The sequence below is a fragment of the Meles meles genome, chromosome 9, assembly GCF_922984935.1.
Source record: "Meles meles chromosome 9, mMelMel3.1 paternal haplotype, whole genome shotgun sequence".
In the NCBI taxonomy this organism is placed as follows: Eukaryota; Metazoa; Chordata; class Mammalia; order Carnivora; family Mustelidae; genus Meles; species Meles meles.
Window position 1 is genome coordinate 74,696,124 of NC_060074.1, and position 21,388 is coordinate 74,717,511.

Consider the following 21,388-nt stretch of genomic DNA (forward strand, 5'->3'; position numbering starts at 1 on the left):
CAAACATCACCAATGCCTTACATTTCTGATTCAAAAGGTATTGGTGCACATGTCCAGTTATGTGCATGGCATCATCTCTTAGGTGGATAGGACTTCTTCAGTGGGGAATTTCTCAACCCACTGAGGCATGCTTAGACATCAACATTACGTTGAGGCACAAAGATTGATTGAGTGTTGAGCAGGGTATTCGTTCCGTAGTAAACTTTCTCCTACCAACGGTTAGTTTCAAAAGTTACATTGTAAAATGTCATAAAATAAATGGTACAAAACTTTATAACCGTTAATCCGGCTATATACAGTATGTACATGTCACTAGAAAACGTATAATATTCTTAGGTCAACAATTATGAAAGGTTGAAATGTCTAATTTTGAACTTTGACTCATTTAGGTTGGCACAAAACTACTTTTCCTTTTGGAATATTTACAGATCAGAAAGATTAGTCCATGTGGATCATTTGTGAAAGGTTAAGAATAAGTATGAATATGAGGAGCACAGGCCCTCTTACATGGATCGAATATTTATATTCACAGTGGCAGAGTCAGATCCAAATTCGTTCCCTAAGCTCAGGGTATAAAGTCCACCATCTTGTTTCTGTACGTCCATAATGATCAGAGTCGTGAGGTCATCTGTGTTTTCAATGTGGAATCTCCCGTGTTGTTCTTGGTTTTGAATTTTTCTTCCGCCACGGGACCATACTATTTCCGGGGTGGGCTCACCAGTAAAAGCACAGGCTACTGTTAAGACTTTCCCCTCATCAATGCTGATGTCAGAGGGAAGAGCTTCAATTTTAGGTGGAATTCCTTTATGGGACAACAACAAAAATGTTTTAGGATTATGAAAACATGATTTGCTTTCTACTAAATTACACGAACTAAAGACTACTGTGCTACTAGGCTTATCTACCTCTACCAGTAATTTATATTGCTCACCTCTTACGCCTGCTTTAAGCATTCTACTAGTTGAGCTTTCCAGTTGTGTCATACTAGATTTTCCCATAAAACTGCTGGAACTCATTTCTACAAAGGACTCTTGCATGGAGGACATGCTTTGGGCAGACATGCTTGCAAATTTCATTTCAGTCATGCTGCTAGCGCTGCTGCTGCTGAAACTGCTGAAGGAGGCCTCCTGCTTAGAGGCAGACATTTGCATTGACTGAGACGAGAAGCTTCCTTGCAAGCTTGTGTCGCCACTTGTCCTCAATACTACCTCTCTGGGAGGTTCTTCAACTAGAGCTGTGGAGCATAGCAGATACACAGTGAACATCAATGACATCTGGTTAACTGGGGACATCTGACATTGACTGGCAGAAATGGAAAACTTACACACACACGCACACACACAGAAACGTAACCCAAACAATTTGCTGAGAAAGCATAAGCAGATACATACATTTGTCAAGAGCTAGCTCAATGTCTCCACGAAACGAATCTTTTGATTTCTATCATTACATTACATGCAGGGGCTAGAATAACTAGGAGAAAAATAATTAGCCATATAGAAAATCACAGAGATTTTGTGCATTCTGAAAATAAATATAATAGGGGACTTGTTAGCTTGGCTTCAAAAGTTAGTTTGTTCACGTATCAGTTTAGCTGAAAAGAAAATTTGAGCATTAGGATGAATTCCCATGGGAGGCCTGTGCTGCTTACACTTGGACTTTAATGAGGCTTCTCAGAGTTGGCTGTGCTCAGGAGACAAAGGGGAAAAAATACATAAAGGCATTAAGCAAGTGAGGAAAATGGGAAAGATATACTTACGAAGGACTGTTAAGGAAGCAGTAGCTGAACACTGGCCACGGAAATTTTTGGCCTTGACTGTGTACTTCCCACTGTCGCTTATTGACGCATTTCGGATTTCAAGAGAATATACATTTTTGGAGCGACTTACACTGATTTTTGAAGAAACAGAAATCTAAAATTTAAGGGGGGGGGAGAAGTGTTTCTTTGAGCTCTTGAGGAACAGATGTGGCCTTTTAAATTTTCTTCAATGATATACTCATGATTAAACTTACCGGCAAGTTGTTTTTAAACCATTCGATTTCTGGGGATGGCTCACCACTGATTTCACAAGAAAAGACAACATTTTGTCCTTCATTAATATTTTGAGATCTGGGCTGTGAGATGAAGGCTGGAGCATCAGAGAGTTCTTTGCTCAGGGTCAGATCGTACTGACATTTGATGATCCCTTCGCTGGTTTTGCCAATGCACGTGAGGATGCCTTCATCTTTGTGACCGACCTGCTTGATGGTTAGGGTCTGATCGCTGCCCGAGACACCGTATCTGTACTCGTCGGAGTTAGTGAGCTCTACGCCGTTCAGTACCCATTTGACATCGGTAGCACCAACAATGTTGGCTTTTAAGGTCACCTTCTGACCATCAGTTATGTTCATCTGAGTAGAAAATGCTTTAACCTCCGCATGCGTTCTGATTTCTTCTGATGCCTGTGATGTTTTGGTGATTTCCTCATGGATGATGGATTTTTCCAGAGAGGTTGCTTCTGATTTCTTGACTTTTTCAGATATCCGAACCTTTGAAGCTTCCTCCTTAAGGGCTAACTTTTCTTGAGATTTCACCTCTGATTTTTTCATTTCTTCAGAAATTAGGGCTTTTTGGGAAATTTCTTCTTGGACAACCACCTTCTCTTGAGATTTCACCTCTGCTAATTTCTTTTCTTCAGAAATTAGGGCTTTTTGGGAAATTTCCTCTTGGACAACTGCCTTTTCTTGAGATTTCACCTCTGCTAATTTCTTTTCTTCAGAAATTAGGGCTTTTTGGGAAATTTCCTCTTGGACAACTGCCTTCTTTTGTGACGTAATTTCGGAGGTCTTTTGTGTAGATACTTTCTGTGCCTCAGTGTCTTTTACAGCTAAAAAAGAAAACTCTGTAAGGCAAATGAAATTGGAAAGAGGCCTCACCCTTTTTACTCTTTTGTAGATTCTGCAAGCAAATAAGACTCAAAGAAAGGGATGTTGCCTTTTGTATGCGGTGTAGATAATTCTTTCTTTCTCAGGCCTAGTCTTGGAAAGTTGTCATACATGACTTTTGAGATCAGTATAATGATTCTTTAAACTGAAGAACGATTCCTATGACTTGAAAAAAAAGACTTGAAAAGAATAGTTGAGATATTCAGGATACATGTGGATTTAGGAAATTTTGATTAAAAAACAATTACATTTTAGAAGATTGAAAGCAAACTAATTTTAATTGGAAAAGTAATATAGCTCTTTTATTAACTGCACTACTTGGGAAAATGAGCAAGAGTGAAGGTTTATGGAAGCAGTACCATTTTGTATATTCACCTGACTTCATTCCTAAGTATTCCTGGGAACAGTGGCTGCCTCTTGGAATCTTATATACCACCACGTATAATTTGGCACTTATCAAGTGCTTTTTATGCTAATATTACGCTTTTAAAAAATATTTGTATTTCTCTCCTTGTGTACGAATTCTCTCCTTGTGGAATTTGGAAAACAGTTTTAATACTTTCGTGTGTGTATTTGTAAGGGAGAATGTTTGGAAAACTTCCCGTTATCATTTTCTGAAAAATATTCGTAAAAACAAAAGCCAACCTACCTTTTATAGTTAATTTGCAGCTAGAGGACACAGACCCGGCTGAATTTGTTACTGTGCAAGTATAAAGCCCACTGTCAGATGTATCAGTCTTATGAACTTCTAAGAAGAAAACTCCTTTGTCTTCAGAGAGTTTGTATTTACTTCCTTGTGTAACAGCCTATAGAATGCAAGTGATTTGAGTTTTAAAAAATTAAGTGTAAACATTTTTGGGGAGGAAGGTAGGAAGCGGTGAGATTTTTAGGAGATAAAATTGAGAGACATTTAAGAATGGTTTACCTTTCCATCCTTTGTCCAGATGACGATGGGCCGGGGTTCACCAGTAGCTTTAACTGCAAACTTAGCTACGCTGTCTGAAGAAGCAGTTGTATCCTGCAGCCCAGTAACGATGGCTGGTTTTGAGGAAATTGGTTCAGGTACTTTTGGTTCGGTTTTCTTGGTTTCTGTTGACTCAGCAGTTTTCTGAGCCACTTTCTTAGTTTCTGATGTCTTGGACACCTGCTCATGGATACTTTTAAAGGCTTGTCCCATAAAGTGGAAGTTTGTTTTAGAAGTTCCACCTTCGCTAGATATCTCACAAATGTATTCTCCACTATCCGATTCTGTGAGGTTATGGATTTTGAGCTCATAGGTACCATCTGCTGAATAATGAAACTGAAAATGCCCATCTTCCTTCAGTTTCTTGCCATCTTTATACCAGGTCACCTCTTTTGCGCATAATACACTACTTTCGACTGCGCAGGTCAGCTTCACAGTATCTTTAGAAGCTTCTGCTTTCAGAGACTGAGTTATCTTGGGTGGGACAGAGACCGGTAACTGCTGAACCTTCTCTGTGGGTGTGGGTTTTGTCTCTGTGAGTGAGATGGCTTTTGGGTGAGAAGTGACCGGTTCTGGGGATTTTACTCGTTTTGGAGACTTAGCGGCTTCTGGAGATTTCACTCGAGGCTCGGGAGATTTGACTCTCGGTGGTGAGGTCACAGCCTTTTCAGTAACCCTGGCCTTTTGAACGGTCAGAGTGAACTGAGCTTCTTGCCTCCCTTCACTGTTTTCTACCACCACACTGTAGTTGCCCTCATCGGAAGCCTGAACCCGAGAGATCTCAAAGGTAGATTTGTACTTTGTGGTGGTCACTTGGTGGCGAGCAGAAGAACTTATCACGTGGCCCCCACGCTGCCAGACCACAGTGGGTACCGGCTCGCCATCAGTATCACAAGAAAACCTCGCGGACTCGCCTTCATACACGGTGATGGACCTTGGCTTCGTCAGAATTCTTGCTCCCACCAAAGTCGTCTTGATCTTCCTGTGTGTGGTTTTTTCTTCCAGCGACTTTTGTTCCATGGCCGCGCTTCTCATTTCCGCGGATGCGTGGTGTTCATACGCGGAGAGACTTTCCCTTGTCTCGGTCATCTGCGACTTCATCTCCCTGACCGAGGAAGACGCTTCCATCTCAGATATTTTCTTGAATGAAGAAACCGCGTATTCCTCTGTTCTTGTCAGCTCAGGGAAAACAGACGCGGGGACTTGTTCGTCTCTGCGCTGGGAAGCGTAGGTGGTGTAATCCCCGCCTGTTACATCCAAGGTCGCGTAGTCCGAGGCCTCACCTTTGTAGTTGGTGCACACGGCGCGGTATGTGCCGCTGTCCTCAGTTTGACAGTCCAGAATTTCTAGGGTCAATACCCCACTCATGTTGGTGTAATGAATCTTACTGCTTTCCTGGAGTTCGACACCGTTGTGGTACCATTTAACCTCAGCGGTTGGCTTGGACTGAACATTTAAGATAAAACGGGTATTTTGGCCACATGGTACCCTGTGGGAGCGCATTCTCAGTGTGATTCGAGGGGCATGGTCCAGCGTAAAAGGCTGCTGACTCAAAACTTCATACATCCTTTCTGATGTCTTCTGAGTCTTTAAAGCAGCTTTCATGGACTCATACCTAGAAAAGATATCAAATCTTGCAGACCTCTCAAATCTCGAGAGTGATCTCTCACTAGACACGGGGCTGGGGGAACGTGGGCGAGTTCTCTCTGGAGTAGGGGATCTTCTTTCTGTGTCGTCTTCATATTCCTCCTCTGGTGGTCGATGTGGCCGGATGAGCTCGGACACTGGCCTCATTAACTCGATATAGGTTGGAGACAGGGAACGCCGCCGCCTCAGTAGCCTAGACACTGAGGAGGAGGAGGCCTCTCTATGAGCATGTTTTGAGGAAGCCTCTCTCTGAGCGTGTTTTGAGATTTCATATTCTTCTTCGATTTCTGTTATTTCTGTCACTTCTCTCTGCCGCCTTGATTTCTTTCTAGACTTTTCCTCCTTCGACATGTGGTCAAGCTCACTTCTGTATTCTGAGAGGCGCTGGGTGGTGGTAACTGGGCGGAGCAACTCTTCATCCTCTTTCTCGGCCATGATCCTCTGCAGCTGTTTCGGCTGCCGGTAGGAGGCCCGGGCGTGCCGTTCCCGCAGCTCCGCATAACTCGTGCTAGTCTCAGCCCTTGTGGGGATGTGATAGGTTGAATACCTGAAGTCTTTTCTCGTTTCCTCCACCTTGACGTGAGCTTGTGGTGAAGAGTAACGCAGACTAGAAAGCTCAAAACGTGGAGGGCTTCGGCTTGGCGGTGAAGCTGAGAAACCCAATTCAAGCTCTTCTTCAAGACGCAGCCTCTCTTCCTCTGTTCTTTTCATTGCCAAGTAGTCATCGATGGGAAGGAGTAATTCTTCATCTGATATGTCACCAAGGGAACGTCTTCTAGGTCTGTAATAAAAGTCATAATCAGGAGAAGGTGTGCGGCGACGGGCTGGTCTCACCATTTCAAGATCATCTTGGGAGAGTTTGGGAATACGCCATTTAGGTCTGTATTGATCTGTAATGCGTGGAAGAGGCATCACATAGAACTGTTCCCATCTTGAAAGGCGGATGCGCTTGGGTCTTTTCTGTACAATTCTGTCAATTTTCCCAGGCATTTCAAATTGATCACGTATCTTTTTGTACCATTTCATGTCGGACATAGGCACAAATTGCTTAATGCGTTGGTCTTCTTCTATGGTAGTCTGTTTGTACTTGCGTGGTTCTGGTACCTCATAAGGCATACGAAGTTTTCTCTCTTCCTTCTTTTCTTCCGTCTCAAGTCGGTATTCCCCTTTTACAGTCTTGGTGCTTACAGCTGGTTTGTAAAGGATGGCAGCTTCTCTCAGAGCCTCTTGAGCTACCTGCGTCAGTGGCACCGTTTCAGTTCCAGAAAGAATTTCAGCCATTCTTAGCGTTTTGTCAATTTGCTTTTGGACATGTCGTTCACGCTCCTCCTTAGTCTTGAATTCTTGCTTGACATACCTTAAGCGTTCCACTTGGAGGTGAGCCTGGCAGCTGGTGGATCCAGCTGTGTTCGTGGCTGTGACCCTATAGTAACCTGTGTCTTCGGGCAAAGTGTCCCTGATGTGCAAAGCATAATAATCCAGGCCTTCATGGATAATTTCAATGTTAGGCCCAAGGGACAGTGGCTGGCCATCTTTCTCCCATTTTAACTTTGGTGGGGGGATGCCAGACACTCTGATCTCAAAGCAGACACTCTGGCCTTCTTGGCATTCTGCATTTGCCAGCAGCCGTTTGAACATGGGTCTTAAGGTTGTATCTGTTGGTGGTGGGTGTGGGGTTACAGTCAGTTTTGCTTTACAGCTGTCCTCGCCATATTTGTTCCTTGCCACAACCGTATATTCAGCATCATCATCTATAGTTACACTGCTGATCGTTAACTGGTAAAGACCCTTGTCAGACTCAAATGTGTACTTCACATCATCATCACCTGGTTTGATCTTCTGCCCTGATTTATACCATGTTACACGAGGTTCTGGGTGGACAGTTATAGTTACTCCAAATCGGACATTTTCACCCACATAAGCGGTCTTGTTATAGAGAGGCAGGGTAAATTCTGGTGGCCTTTCTAGGAGTCTCATCGTGTCAGTTCTGCGCTTAATTTTCTTCATGGTTCTACGGCAGTAATAGTCATAAGTTTCTCTCACACCTTTAACAAATAGTTCTGCATAAGAACTATCTTCACCGTAGTCATTGACTACTTTGCATCTATAGGTGCCATCATCAAATTTGGTAATGTCTTTGATGTACATGGTGGCTACTCCGTCTTCATAGGTGATTTCATATTTCTCACTGTTCTCCAGCTGTCTGACTCCAAAGTACCAGGTCACTTGGGTAGACTGATCATAATTTTCAATTTTGCATACGTATTTGGCATATCCTCCTTCTTCACCAACTGCATGCATTATCTGTCCAGAAACTGGGCCAATTTCAATGGATGCTACTTTAACTTTAGCAACACTCACTCCCTTCTGAGATCGAATGGCACCACCACAAGAGATTCGGGCTGCCGACACAACCATGTTGAGGTCTTTCTTGATGAGGGTGTGGTAGTAACGCCGATGTTTTAGTGTTCTGATAACTTTAGTGCTGACCCTTTCTATCTTCTGCTTCAGCCATGGATGCTGGAGTGCCTCGGATGCCGTCATGCGAGATTTTCTCTCTTTCACTAACAGCCGGTCAACAAAATCCATGGCTTCAAGGCTAATCTCTTTGAATGCTTCTTCCTCGAAAGTATATTCAGCATTCATGATGTTCTCAATTATCTGTTGGTTAGTTTCAGCCAGGAATGGATTGGTACCACTTAACAGCACATACACCAGTGTTCCAAGTGACCACATGTCTGTGGCCGTACTGACAACGTCATGCTGGTGGACTTCAGGTGCATAGTATTCAGGGGCAGTGAACAGAAGCCTAAAGTTGTCCCCTGGCTTCAGCTGACGGGCTTGACCAAATTCTATGATTTTAATGGTGGAGCTCCTTCTTGTTTGGTAAATGATGTTTTCTGGTCTAATGTCAAAGTGTCCAATATTATGACTATGTAAGAACTCAAGTGCTTCGCAGACCTGGCGAACATAACTTACAATTTCTCTTTCATTAAGCTCAAAAGCACTTGTGTTAATGCGCTCAAATATGTCGAGTCCTGATATGAACTCAAAGATCATAACTAATTCTTCCATGCTCTCAAATGATTCATGGAAGTATAAGATGTTTCTGTGCCTGGCAATATTTAGAATGGAAATTTCCTTCTTTACCAAAACCTGATCAGTCCCCTTGACTTTAACAAATTTGGCCATGTAAGTCTTCTTTGAGGATGTTTCGACACAACGGTGGACAATTCCAAACTGACCACGCCCAAGATCTTCAGCAATCATATATTTCTCATACAGTTCCTTAGTTGAGGAGTGAGATGCTTTAGTCATGGAAACTTCCCTGGTTTCATCTACCTCTTCATCGTAATTCATGGCTCTGGTCTTATCTTCTTTGGTTATGGTTGGTTCTGAAGGCTCAGAAGGCTTGCTCAGGCCAAATTTATTTTCAGCTATTACACGGAACTGGTAGCTTGTTTTTCCAAATAAGTTGATCACGGTATAACGTGTTTCTCGGGCCTGTCCTACACGGAGCCATCTTTCTGCAGTAGTTGCACACTTTTCAACAATGTAGTTGGTGATTTTGCTACCACCATCAGAAGCTGGCTCAGTCCATGTTAAGTTGACAGAATCTCGTGAGACGTCACTAACTTTGACTCCTCTGGGTGGGTCAGGAACATCTGCCACATCCAGTTCAACGGTCTTCTGATCAATTCCAAATCTGTTTTTAGCGCAGACCACATAGAATCCAGCATCTTTTCTCTCTACTCCACTGGGGAAAACAAGTGATGTGAAAGATCTTGTGACAATAACTTGGTAGTGGCCATTATTGTCGATGAGATCTTGTCCTTTCTGCCAGGTGATCACAGGATCTGGTTTGCCACTGAAAGGGATCTTGATGCTGACCACCTCCCCTCGGAGAGCATGAACTGCTCCCATGCCTTCAAGAGTTTTAGGCAAGTGTATCTTAGCTGGGACTGTAGCAGAATAAAAGAAGAAAGAATGCAATTTAGCAATACCCAACACTATTTAAGTGCAACAACTCCCCACCCCCACCCCTAATTCACAGTATGTCATCTAGCACCAAACTGGTTTTTATAGATTTGAGGTCTTTACCTTCGACTTCTAAGGAGGCGGTGCCAGACACAGATCCCCCTTGGTTGGTAGCTCTGACTTGGTAAACTGTGGCATCATCATCTGTGACACTTGCAATGATCAGCTGGTGGTAGCCACCCTTAAACTCTTGAATCCTGTACTTCAATCCATCTGCAATGATTTCTTTGCCTTGTCTGTACCATTTCACAATAGGTTTCGGATGACCAGTCACTTTGCAGACCAAAGTAGCATTGCTCTGATATCTGACATTCAGATTTCTCAGTTCCTCTTTAAAGTGTGGTGCCTGAATTGGGACATCAGATTTGGGAATGGCAGGTTCTGATATTTCACTCCATTCACTCTCCCCACCTAGATTTTCACATTTCACACGGAACTCATATTCAAGACCTTCAATAAGGTTTTGCACTGAAAACACGGTTTCTCGAATTTCTTCTGTTGTCACAGCAATCCATTTATTCTGCTTCTTCTCACGTTTCTCAAGGTAGTAATTTCTAATCTTTGCACCTCCATCACTGGCAGGTGGCTTCCAAGCCACAACACAAGAATCTTTTGTGAGAGCAGTGATAGTTGGTTTGCCAGGAGCACTTGGCTTTTCTGTTTCAAAGAAACAAGACAGATTTGAGTCATGAGGCTAAACAGGCAGCTTTATGAAAAGCTTAGGTTTTTAAAATTTAATTTTTTAAAAAATATTTTATTTATTTATTTTACAGATAGAGATCACAAGCAGGCAGAGAGACAGGCAGAGAGAGAGGGGGAAGCAGGCTTTCCACCAGGCAGAGAGCCTGATGCGGGGCTTGATCCCAGGATCCTGGCATCATGACCCGGGCTGAAAGCAGAGGCTTTAACACACTGAGCCACCCAAGCGCCCTGAAAGCTTAGTTTTTAAAAAGACAATCTTACAAACCCAAAGTTCTAAGAAAAGCTATTCCAGAAAAAGGAAATGGGTCACTTTATGCTAAGAAACTTAATCAAAACACAAAGTTCGTTTTTTAAAGAAGAACTAGGGTTTATATTTGCCCTTGTGGGTGTGCAAAAGTTCAGTTTAAGTGAGATAAAAGGCACTTGTATTTTATCTAAATCTTGGCTATTTCCTTTCAAACGTTATTTCTATTAGTAAGAGTTTTGCGTAAGGATGGAATTTTGCCATAGGAAGATTGTAGAGACTGTACTCACCAAAAGGACTCTTAATGATCACAACCGAGGCAACCTCTAGAGGCTCACTGATGCCAAAAGTGTTTTGGGCTGAAACCCGGAAGTAATAGCCAGCATTTTCTGTGAGGTTTACAATTCTGCAGGTTGTCACCGAGATGGCTGAAGACACCAATTGCCATTCAGCTCCTTCCTTGGCCTCACATTTCTCCACCACATAGTTGGTGATCCAGGAGCCTCCATCATCTGCGGGTGGTTTCCAGCTGATCACTGTGGAGTTCTTCAACAGAGCTTCTATCACAATTGGTCCTGTGGGTTTGTCTGGTTTATCTGTTGAGAGAAAATACAATTATAGTGTTTTTTTGTAGTATGTCACCTGAGATCTTTTTTTTCTTGAAAAGTTTAAAAAACACTAAAAACTAAAATAAAATACCTTGTATTTCCACATCAAGGATGGCATCAACTGTTCCAAAAATATTGCTGAGCTGAACTTTATATTTCCCAGCATGAGTCTTATGTTGGACATTCTTAATGACAAGATGGGTATAGTGCTCAGTGTTTTCAATAGTAATGTTTTCTGAGTTTTGCAGAAGTTTCTGGCCATGGAACCAAGTGATGGAAGGTACTGGACGACCAATGTACATAACATGAAGTCGAAGTGTCGAACCCACAGCACCATAATATTTCTCTTTCAGTGGGTAACCGGGATGGAACTGTGGTGTTGCTTGCAGGAGAAGCTTACTACTGGTTTCTACTTCTCCAACCTCATTAGTAGCTACGCAGGTATAAACACCTTCATCTTCTTGTTCCTCTGTCATTACTGTCAGCGTATGTGTGCGTCCATCCGAAGACATTTTGTACTTCCGGCTTTGTACCAGCTCCTTTCCAAATCGGTACCATTTAATGTCAGGAAGAGGCCTTCCAACAATCTGGCATGACAGCTGAGCAGCTTCACCCAACTTGGTGGTAACATCCTTCATTTCTTTGCGTACTCCTGGAGCCTCTCCAGCTGAAGGATATGAAAGATAATATTAATGCATTATTTTTACTACTGAATCTGTAATCCTCTGTCCTTGTATAGCAGGAATGAATTTACCCTTTTGACTAACACTCTCTTAGATACCATGATTTACACATGAGTACCTAGAAATTTAGTAGCGCTTTTCCTGGGGTCTTAGGGGAAATAGGGATTCAGTGAGCACATCACTACATTATTACATAGAGTGACTTTCATCTTTACAGTCGGGAGACAATTGCTTCTCAGCCTTTTGGCCAAGATCAAGTGTACAGTCGGGAGACATCAGCAATTATAAGGGGTCAGGGGAAATTTAAGAATTCTCTCTATAAATCCATAGAAAGAATCTTTGCCTTACTTAGGTTCACTGAAGTGGGGTACATTTGTTGACCCTTCAAGTCTTATTAGGAAGCATAAAGAAATCCCAAACCATTGCATCTGAAGAGAAATTGCTCTAAGAATGTGCTCAGGTCACTGCACCTAACATCTACTGAGGTTATGTGCTTGGAATGACTTCCTGTAGAACACGATAGCTATTTCCTGTGTATGTATAAGCCAAAGTGAGTTCACTCTTCCCAAACACTTGCTCTCCTCCAATAAGGTTTTCTGACATCTACTTAATATCAAGGAAGAATGAGCCTTAATGCATTGCCTAGTTTGTAGGTCAAAAGCAGAGAACTAATGGCTACTTACATGTTAGCTTAGTCTTTACAGACATAGCAGTTCTTCGAGGTCTGCTAAGCCCGGTCTCATTCTCAGCAAAAACCCTGAATTCGTATTCAGTGGCTTCCAGCAAGCCCCCTATCATGAATTGCCTGTCCTTGATGCGCTCCTTATTGCTCTTCTTCCAGGCACTGTCTCCAGACTGCCTGTATTCAACCCAGTATCCAAGGATGTCTTTGCCACCATCACATTCGGGTTTCTCCCACTGTAGAGTGACACTATCTTTGGATATTGAAAGAATCTCAAGTTCTCCAGGTTGGCTTGGCTTATCTGAAATATTTTCAAACAATCGAAAAGGGAATCAGTTTTACTGCAAACATAAAAGCGAAAGACCCAAGACGGCTTGCCTCTTTGGTTTGAACCCCTTTAGAGACTCTCTCCTTACCAAAGGGATCTTTGCAAACGACTGGTTCAGAAGCAGGGCTGGTCTCGCTCAGGCCAACCTCATTCTGTGCAATGATGCGGAACTGATACTCCGCGTCGGGAACAAGCCCAGTGACTGTGTACATTGTGGTTGTTATCTGAGTCTTGTTGTGCCTGACCCACTTGTCCGTTGATGTCTCCTTGCGTTCAATGTAGTAGCCTGTGACTCGAGAACCACCGTCGTCTTTGGGCCGGGACCAAGACAGGCTGACCGAACTCTTGGTCACATCGAGTACTTCTGGAGGATTGCTTGGAGGCTCTGGAGGATCTATGGATATGAAGTAGAAAACACGAGTTGAGAGTATGGTCCCATATCTTTTTTTTTTTTTCCAAAGATTTTATTTATTTATTTGACAGAGAGAGATCACAAGTAGGCAGAGAGGCAGGCAGAGAGAGAGGAGGAAGCAGGCTCCCTGCTGAGCAGAGAGCCCGATGCGGGGCTCAATCCCAGGACCCTGAGATCATGACCTGAGCCGAAGGCAGAGGTTTAACCCACTGAGCCACCCAGGTGCCTCCGGTCCCATTTCTTATAAGCTGATGGCTTTAATCTCAAAATGAAAAAGTACTGAAAGAATTTTTACTGTGTCGTGGTTGGAAGAGTACTTACTCAGTGGTGTTTTTGGTATGACTGGTTCTTCAGATTTCAAGGGTTTGCTTATGCCAAACTGGTTTTCAGCTGAAACACGGAAATGGTACTCCACATTCTCTTTGAGGCCCTTTACCACCAAAGATGTACCTCGGACTCTGGAGTCAATCGTATACCAGGCAGCTTTAGACACTTCTCGTCTCTCGAGAATATAGCCTAAGATGTCGGCACCACCATCATCGGCAGGGGGTCTCCAGCTGACCCTTACAGAGCGAGCTTGTATGTCGTCATATTCAAGTGGCCCTTCAGGAGGGTTGGGATTTCCTATCACCTTGACTTTGATGTAGACAGCCTTCTTGCCACACTTGTTTTCCAGAACCAGGTCATAAGTGCCAGAATCATTCCTGTCTGCTTCTTTGATTACAAGCTCAGTGTGTGTTTCAGAGGTTGCAATCATGGCACGTTTACTAACATCTTGTCCTTCCTTGGTCCATTTACATATTGGGAATGGTTTTCCTTTGATTGGTATGGTAAGTCTGATGACTCCACCTTGTCTCACAAAGATACCTTCTTGGTATCTTTCATCAAGTTCATAATCAGGATATTCTAGGAAAAAAGATCCAGTTACAATTAGCATTTTGTAGGTGGTGGGGTGGGATGGTAAAAAAAAAAATCTTAAGGCAATAATTCGCAGAAAGTAAGTGATCATATTTCTTACCAAGCATTTCGGTGACTTTGACTGTTCCTGGTACCTCAGCGGGCTCCCCAGGTCCACCAGCGTTACAAGCTAGGACACGGAATCTGTATTCAGCGCCCTGAGGTAGATGTGTTAGGGTATACTCCCGAATCTTGGTTGGGGTGGTGTTACATTTGGTCCATTCGTGTTGATCTACTTTTTGCATTTCAATCAAGTAGCCTGTGACTTTAGATCCTCCTTCATCTTCTGGAACACTCCAGGCCAGGGAGACTGATGTCCTTGTTGTATCAGTAACTCTTGGGTTTTGCGGCTTTCCTGGAGGAGCTGTGGTTAAGAATAAGACAATTAGATATTGTTAAAGTTGCTGCCAAGCTGAAAATCAACTGTGCCACCTAACATGTGATGAATTGTGTAAACGTGAACTATCAGCATTAGAATACAGTTTTTTGTTAAAATTTTATTCATTTTATCAGTTAATAATACTTAAAGCTCTTGCTTTTTCCTCAGTCTTAAATGTGCTTTATTTATGATCACTACTGCCTTCTTACATTTATCATCAGCTCTCAAAGTGCTTTTAGAAGTAGTAACTTATTCAAAGAACTAAGCACAGATATAGGGCATGTATTTTAAGTCCCATTTTAAAGAACGGAGAATAGATTCAAGAGGATAATACAAAAAGTTACTTGCCCAAAGCTACTAGGGGCTGGAGTGGGGAGGGGATCCACAACTGAACTTTCTGAGCTGATGGAAGAACTCTCTTTCTCTCTCTCTCTCTCTTCTCTCTCTCTCTCTCTCTCTCTCTCTCTATATATATATATATTTTTTTTTTTTTTTAAAGAATTCTAAATTTTGACTGTGGTGGTGCTTACACAACAGGACCTTTTCAAAACTTAGAATTTCAGAAGGATAAATTTTACTACATTTAAATTATACCTCAAAAAATTGACCTATACACAATGTATTTACCAATTGGATCCATGGCAACGATGGGTTTGGAAGGACGACTTGGTTTCCCAGTCCCTCTCACGTTAATGGCTGTGACACGGTGTTCATATTCTAAGCCTTCAATAAGGCCAGTGGAACGGTACCGTGTCATCGTGACTGGTACTTTATTTACACGGACCCATCGATCTGCTCTCACTTCTTTGCGCTCTATGATATATCCAGTCACTTGGGAGCCACCATCGTTTTCTGGTGGATACCAAGTCAGGGTCATGCCATCACGGGAGACATCAAATATTTGTAATGTTTCCGGAGGTCCAGGAATACCTGCAGTCAGACGGAGATAAACACATTATGGCAATGAGAATAAATTAAAGACTCAAACATTTCTGTAAGTATGTCTTAGCCTTTTAAATAGCATATAAAACTTGTGACTATTTTCTCAATGTTTTTTATTTTTGTACTTTTCTTGAGGTTCCTCATTTTCTTTAATTTTGTAAACATTTACTAGGCATGTATTCTGTATTTTTTTTCTCATTATAACCTAGCCAGCCCCCCCCCCCCCCCGTCTCCCTCATTCCTTTTCTCCTTCCTCTTTTTCATTAAAACAAACAAACAAAAAAACGCTGTTGAAAACCTCCAGGAAACTTTAGAAAGACCCTAGGGTTAATTTTGGGACCTCTTTTTCCTTAGTACATAGTAAAACCAAATTCCCTCCTGTTAACTTTCAGAACCAGGTGGGGAGAATAGTAGCCTTAAGGGTCCAAGCACTTACTGATGCTGCTGCGACATTCTATGACCTCAGACTGCAAGTAAGAGCCAATCCCGAAGCGGTTCGTTGCAGCCACGCGGAACACATACTCATTGCCTTCAGTGAGTCTGGTAAACTTAAATGTCTGTCTAGTCACGGATTCAGACACTGGTAGCCATCCTGGACGATGGGCATCACGCTGTTCGACCACATAACCACTCAATGGAGCGCCACCATCCAATTTGGGGGGCTCCCAGGAAATGGTAATTGAAGTAGCATCAATTTCATCAATCTTAATAGGCCCAGTTGGAGGACCAGGCTTGTCTATGAAAGAGAAAGAAATCCGGAAAATTAATTTTCACTTCAAATCTCAGTCGGGTGACTGAACATCAACAGCTCACATGTGTCTTTGTCACACATCCTTACCAAGAATGATAACTTTAATGGTCTCTGAAGTAGTTCCAGTGACATTCTTCAGTTCAAGTGTATATTCTCCAGTATCTTTGATGGTGGTTTCACGGATGGTTAATTTGGCTACTTTACTATGAGTTTCAACCGTGACACGCTCTGATTCTCTTAGTTTTGAACCAGCAAAGAACCAGGAAGCAGCAGGAGGTGGGCGACCAGCGATCGGTATCACGAGCTCCACTGGTCTGCCGGCTGGGACGTGAATTGTCTTCTGAGGCATTGTAGAAAGATCAATTGTTGGCAACACTAGGAGAAAGAAAGCAGGCCTTAATTCTTAAGCATTATTTCTAATGACAAAGTATCATGAATTCTGAATCTTTTCTTTATATCTTTGTTATGGATGTTTTTGGTCATTTGGTACATACCTCTGAGGTCTTGTACAGTCACGGCTGTGATGATCTCTCTTGGCTCTGACACGCCTTTCTCATTTTGTGCCCTTACTCTAAATAGGTACTGTTCACCTTCGTTTAAGGAAATAACAGTGTGCTCTAGGACTGTGGGTTTTAAGGTGACGACTTTCATCCACCTTTCGGTGCCAGCTTTGCAGGCCTCGAGGACGTATCCTGTGAGTCGGCTACCACCATCGTAGAGTGGTTTTTCCCAGGCCAGAGTGACAGTTGATTTGGTGACATCGACCACTTCTAGCTTTGTAGGCACCAGAGGTACTTCTGAGACCAGAACTGCATCAGATGTTTCACACGGTTCCCCTATGCCATAAATATTTTCCGGCAACACTCGGAAATAGTACATGGTTCCTTCTACAAGTCCAGAAATTCGGTAAAGTGTCTTGCTGCATTTGGTAGTTACTGTTTTGAATGCTCTCATGGCAGCTTCACGTTTCTCAATAATGTAATTGTTGACAGGAGCTCCGCCATCAATTGTGGGAATTTCCCAGGTAATGGTCACAGAATCTCTTGATACTTCTTTAACTCTCACCGAAGGGCAGGGACCAGGAGTATCTAAAAAAATAGAACGTAAGATTCATATTTATTTGCTGATTGGTTGGTAGCTTTTTGTTTTGTTTTTCAGGAACATGTATTCAACATGGTTTCTCTCTAGAGAGGTGACCAATCCTAGGTCAAGGGGTATTTTTTTTTTAAGAAATCTACTCACAGTGTAGTCCATTTTAAGACAAATACTTACCGTATACTTTAACAAGGACTGTTGCTGATTTCTTTCCAGATTGATTTTCAGCTTCAATAGTGTATTTTCCAGCATCGTACCGGTTAACTTTGTCCACAATAAGTAAAGAGTAGCTGTCAGTGGTGTCAATAATGGCCCGGTTTGCAAGGTCAATGCCCTTCTTGCTCCATGTGATGACGGGAGGTGGTCTTCCAGACACAGACACCATCAGGCGCAATGAGGCCCCAGCTCTGATGGTCACAGTCTTCTTTAAATCATCGGCAAGCTCTAGGTCTGGTATTTCTGGAAAGCAAATGTCAAAACTTAATTTATGAACAGGTGTGATAAGAAAAAAATTCACCTAAAAGCTTTTATTATAAATACCTAGTCTTTCCACGGGCTCAATTTCAGCAGTCGACTCGCTGTATTCACTCACACCCTTCGCATTCACAGCAGCAACCCTGAAGGAGTATTTCTGGCCCATTTTAAGCTCTGGCACAGTGAATTCAGTATTTCTTATTGTGGCATTGGTATGCACTCGGTACCAGTGATCAGTGTCTTTCTCTTGCATTTCAAGGACGTATCCTGTGATGTCAATGCCACCATCATACATGGGCTTGGTCCATGCCAAACTAATGCTGGTCTTGGTGGTATCCACAACTCTTGGAGCAGAAGGTGGTCCAGGGGTATCTATGGAATTTAAAAAGGGGAGTTCACATATTATACAAAGAAGGAAGGTTTGAGGTTTATATTTTGGGTTTTCAAAACTTAAAAAGGCATTATTATTCCCCCCACCCCCCTCGCCACCAATATTTCAAAAGGTCTTTTAATAAGGTTTAGAGGGGAAAAAAAAAACCCTGTGATTTATTAAAGTCCATATTTTAAAAGGTCTTTTTATAGTGTAGTAAAGGATTAAAATTTTTTAATAAAGGATTCATTAAGTTGTATCCTTATTGGCCATAAGAATAGAAGTCACCTTATGATCTCTGCATCTTAACCCACAAGTATGTGGTCACCTTCCCTTTCTTCTGATTCTCCCACCCCCAGAAGAGTAAGGCATTTTTGTTTTTTGTCCACCCTCACCAAGATAATCCGTATAACTGGGCTCTTCTGATATTATAGGACAGCGCTGAATGCTTTATCATTATTATTCATATTATTATTATTATTATTCATATATCATATCATTATTATTTTATTTTAAAAAATTACATTTCCTTAGAAAGGTAAATAGTTTCTTCCCGCTACATTGGCTAGCTATGTTGGATTCTTCTAGCTCCACTCACTGCTTAAAATACCTGTTCTCAGGCACTTTCCCTTAGTCACTCAGCTCCCACAGGGTTAGTATCACTTGTCACCTCTGTGTTTCTACTGAGTACGCAAAGCCCCTATTCAGTCACAATGGTTTATTCCTTTTAGTCAGGCTCAAACTCTGTACATGGATTTTCCACTTATTTTTGAAGCTCTTGTGACAATTTTGTTAGGCACTTATTAGAATACTAACCTTTATGCCCTTCTTAAACAAGACATCTTTTTTCTTTTCAGTAATTATTATCACTATGCCACATTTTTCCCATTCTTAGGAATATTCATAAAATATATCTCTTTCATATTGGTAGTAAAATAATTTATTTTTTTCATAGACTGGAAAATACTGTGATAATTTTTGGCGACGTAACTGCCAACTTATCAACAGAAGTAGTGGTTAAAATGTTCTGGCTTAGCTATATTTAAGATCCCTCTAAAAAGCATATGTTTTTCTAATAAGCATATGTTTTTCATTCATAAATCCTAGAGGTTCTTGGAACCCCGGTATATTGGAAAATTTGTAACATGTTTTTAATGGGCATTAGGTTTATGTCTGATTCTTAGAACTCACATGATGGTTCTCGGCACGAGATAAAGTTGGAAGCTTCGCTGGGTTCACTGTTACCAGCAGCGTTCACTGCGGTGACACGGAACTGGTAATCACAACCTTCCATGAGGCCAGTCACCTTCAGCCTGGTATCATATACCACGTAGTCTTTGTTGACACGTGTCCAGCGCAGGCTCTTTTTCTCACGTTTGTCTACTAGATAGTTGTTGATCTCATTACCACCATCAGATTCAGGTTTTGTCCACTGGATGATGATATGCTCTTTGCCGGCCCCAACTTCTTCGGGTATGCCCGGTTGTGATGGAATAGCTGTTTATATTTTTATGAAAGTGAGGATGGTCAGAATTACACAAAATCACTATTGATAGGATAGTCCCCCTCACCCCCGATCCCATCATATTTAACTACCAAGTTGTTTCAGAGTGTTAATACTTACTGAATGAATTTCTGGCTACAATTGGCTCTGATTCAACAGGCACCCCAGGGCCATATTTGTTCACTGCCCGCACTCGGAATATGTATTCATTGTTCTTGATGAGTCTGGTAACGACATGGGACAGGGTTGGGCATTCGCCTTCAACGATCACCCAGTTGAGCCTGCTAGTCTCTCGTCTTTCCACGATGTAGTGAGTTATTTCTGCCCCTCCATCTTCCTGAGGAAGGCTCCAGGCTAAAGTGCACTTTTCCTCTGTCACTCTGCTGACCGTGAGCTTTCCACATGCGCCAGGGGAATCTGAAACAGGTGTCAATGGCAAGCAGTGATTCAGATGATTTTTTTCTACCCACACATGAAAATACTATACAAACTAAAAAGAACACCTGACAGGCTTACCAAGAACTTTGACCATGACAGACACGGCCTTAGTCCCACTGGCATTCTTCACTGTTAATGTGTATTTTCCGCTGTCACTTCTGTCACAGAACTTGATCACAGCAGTTGCGCGCTTGCCTGTATACTGCAAAGAGACTTTTTCACAGAGCTCTAGTTCCTTGTCCCCTTTTGTCCAGATAATTTTGGGTTCAGGTTTGCCACCAACTGCAGCATCGAGGACGAGATCCGAGCCTGCTCTGATGGTGACCAGGTCACCCTGTAATCTGGCGTCCAGTTCAGCTTTGGGTGGAGCTGTCATAGGCAGAATGGATATGAATAAATACAGGACCGTTTATTCTCACAAAAATTGTGATCATTTAAAAGGAGTACATTGATTATTATTTTGTTATTATTATTTTTTTACCGTATTCATCTCTGCAAGTGACAGGGCCTGTGGATTCTGATCCTTTGCTAATTACTCCTGCTGCATTCTTAGCCAACACACGGAATTCGTAAGTGTCTCCTTCACTGAGAGCAGTCACAGTGAAGAAATTGTCGGATACGATGGTATAGTTGCATTTTAGCCAGCGACCATCTCCAACCTCGCTGACGGGCTTACGCTCTATGATGTATCCCACCACCTTGCTGCCACCATCATAAACCGGGGCAGACCAAATCAGTGACACTGTTGATCTTGTGACATCTGTCACCTCTGGTCTTCCTGGTGCGTCTGGAAGGGATGTGAAAGTCAAGTTAAAAAAAAATACAACTCTGAATTCTAGTGTCGATGATGATGTTAAACTAATATACCCATTCAATTTTGATACATACCAACTGGGTTTTGAGCCATCATAGGTCTTGAAGCTTCACTGGCTTTGCTAACACCTGCAGCATTGAGTGCATATGTTCTGAACTGGTATTCAAGTCCTTCTACCAAACCACTCACTTTATAGTTGCACTCTAAGCATGGCACTTTGTTTTCTTTCACCCAAAGAATGGTGTTCCGTTCTTTCTTCTCAACCCAGTAGCCAATGATTTTACTGCCACCATCATGGTAAGGTTCTTCCCAACGAATGGACATGGCATTGGCAGACACGTGGTAGACTTCAGGTCTGGTAGGAGCACTTGGTGGGACTAAATACAAACAAAGGTATCAAACATGAATACAATTTCATAAAATTCAGGGGA

General features: G+C 42.3%; 1 protein-coding gene across 1 annotated transcript in view; it reads right to left on the bottom strand.

Annotated features, from left to right (window-relative positions):
- Positions 1-402: 402 nt before the first annotated feature.
- TTN (titin) overlaps positions 403-21,388 on the bottom strand; it is a 274,251-nt gene continuing 253,265 nt past the window's right edge. Inside the window, 25 exon segments of the mRNA XM_046018787.1 lie at positions 403-802; positions 932-1,234; positions 1,760-1,913; positions 2,014-2,574; positions 2,737-2,867; positions 3,575-3,731; positions 3,851-9,498; positions 9,638-10,231; positions 10,811-11,116; positions 11,220-11,795; positions 12,495-12,794; positions 12,910-13,215; positions 13,555-14,139; positions 14,252-14,554; positions 15,197-15,499; positions 15,948-16,247; positions 16,350-16,637; positions 16,757-17,350; positions 17,535-17,816; positions 17,898-18,203; positions 19,393-19,698; positions 19,826-20,122; positions 20,222-20,512; positions 20,625-20,930; positions 21,032-21,334. Of these exon segments, the coding sequence (XP_045874743.1) occupies positions 504-802; positions 932-1,234; positions 1,760-1,913; positions 2,014-2,574; positions 2,737-2,867; positions 3,575-3,731; positions 3,851-9,498; positions 9,638-10,231; positions 10,811-11,116; positions 11,220-11,795; positions 12,495-12,794; positions 12,910-13,215; positions 13,555-14,139; positions 14,252-14,554; positions 15,197-15,499; positions 15,948-16,247; positions 16,350-16,637; positions 16,757-17,350; positions 17,535-17,816; positions 17,898-18,203; positions 19,393-19,698; positions 19,826-20,122; positions 20,222-20,512; positions 20,625-20,930; positions 21,032-21,334 (13,799 nt within the window). The 3' untranslated portion in view covers positions 403-503.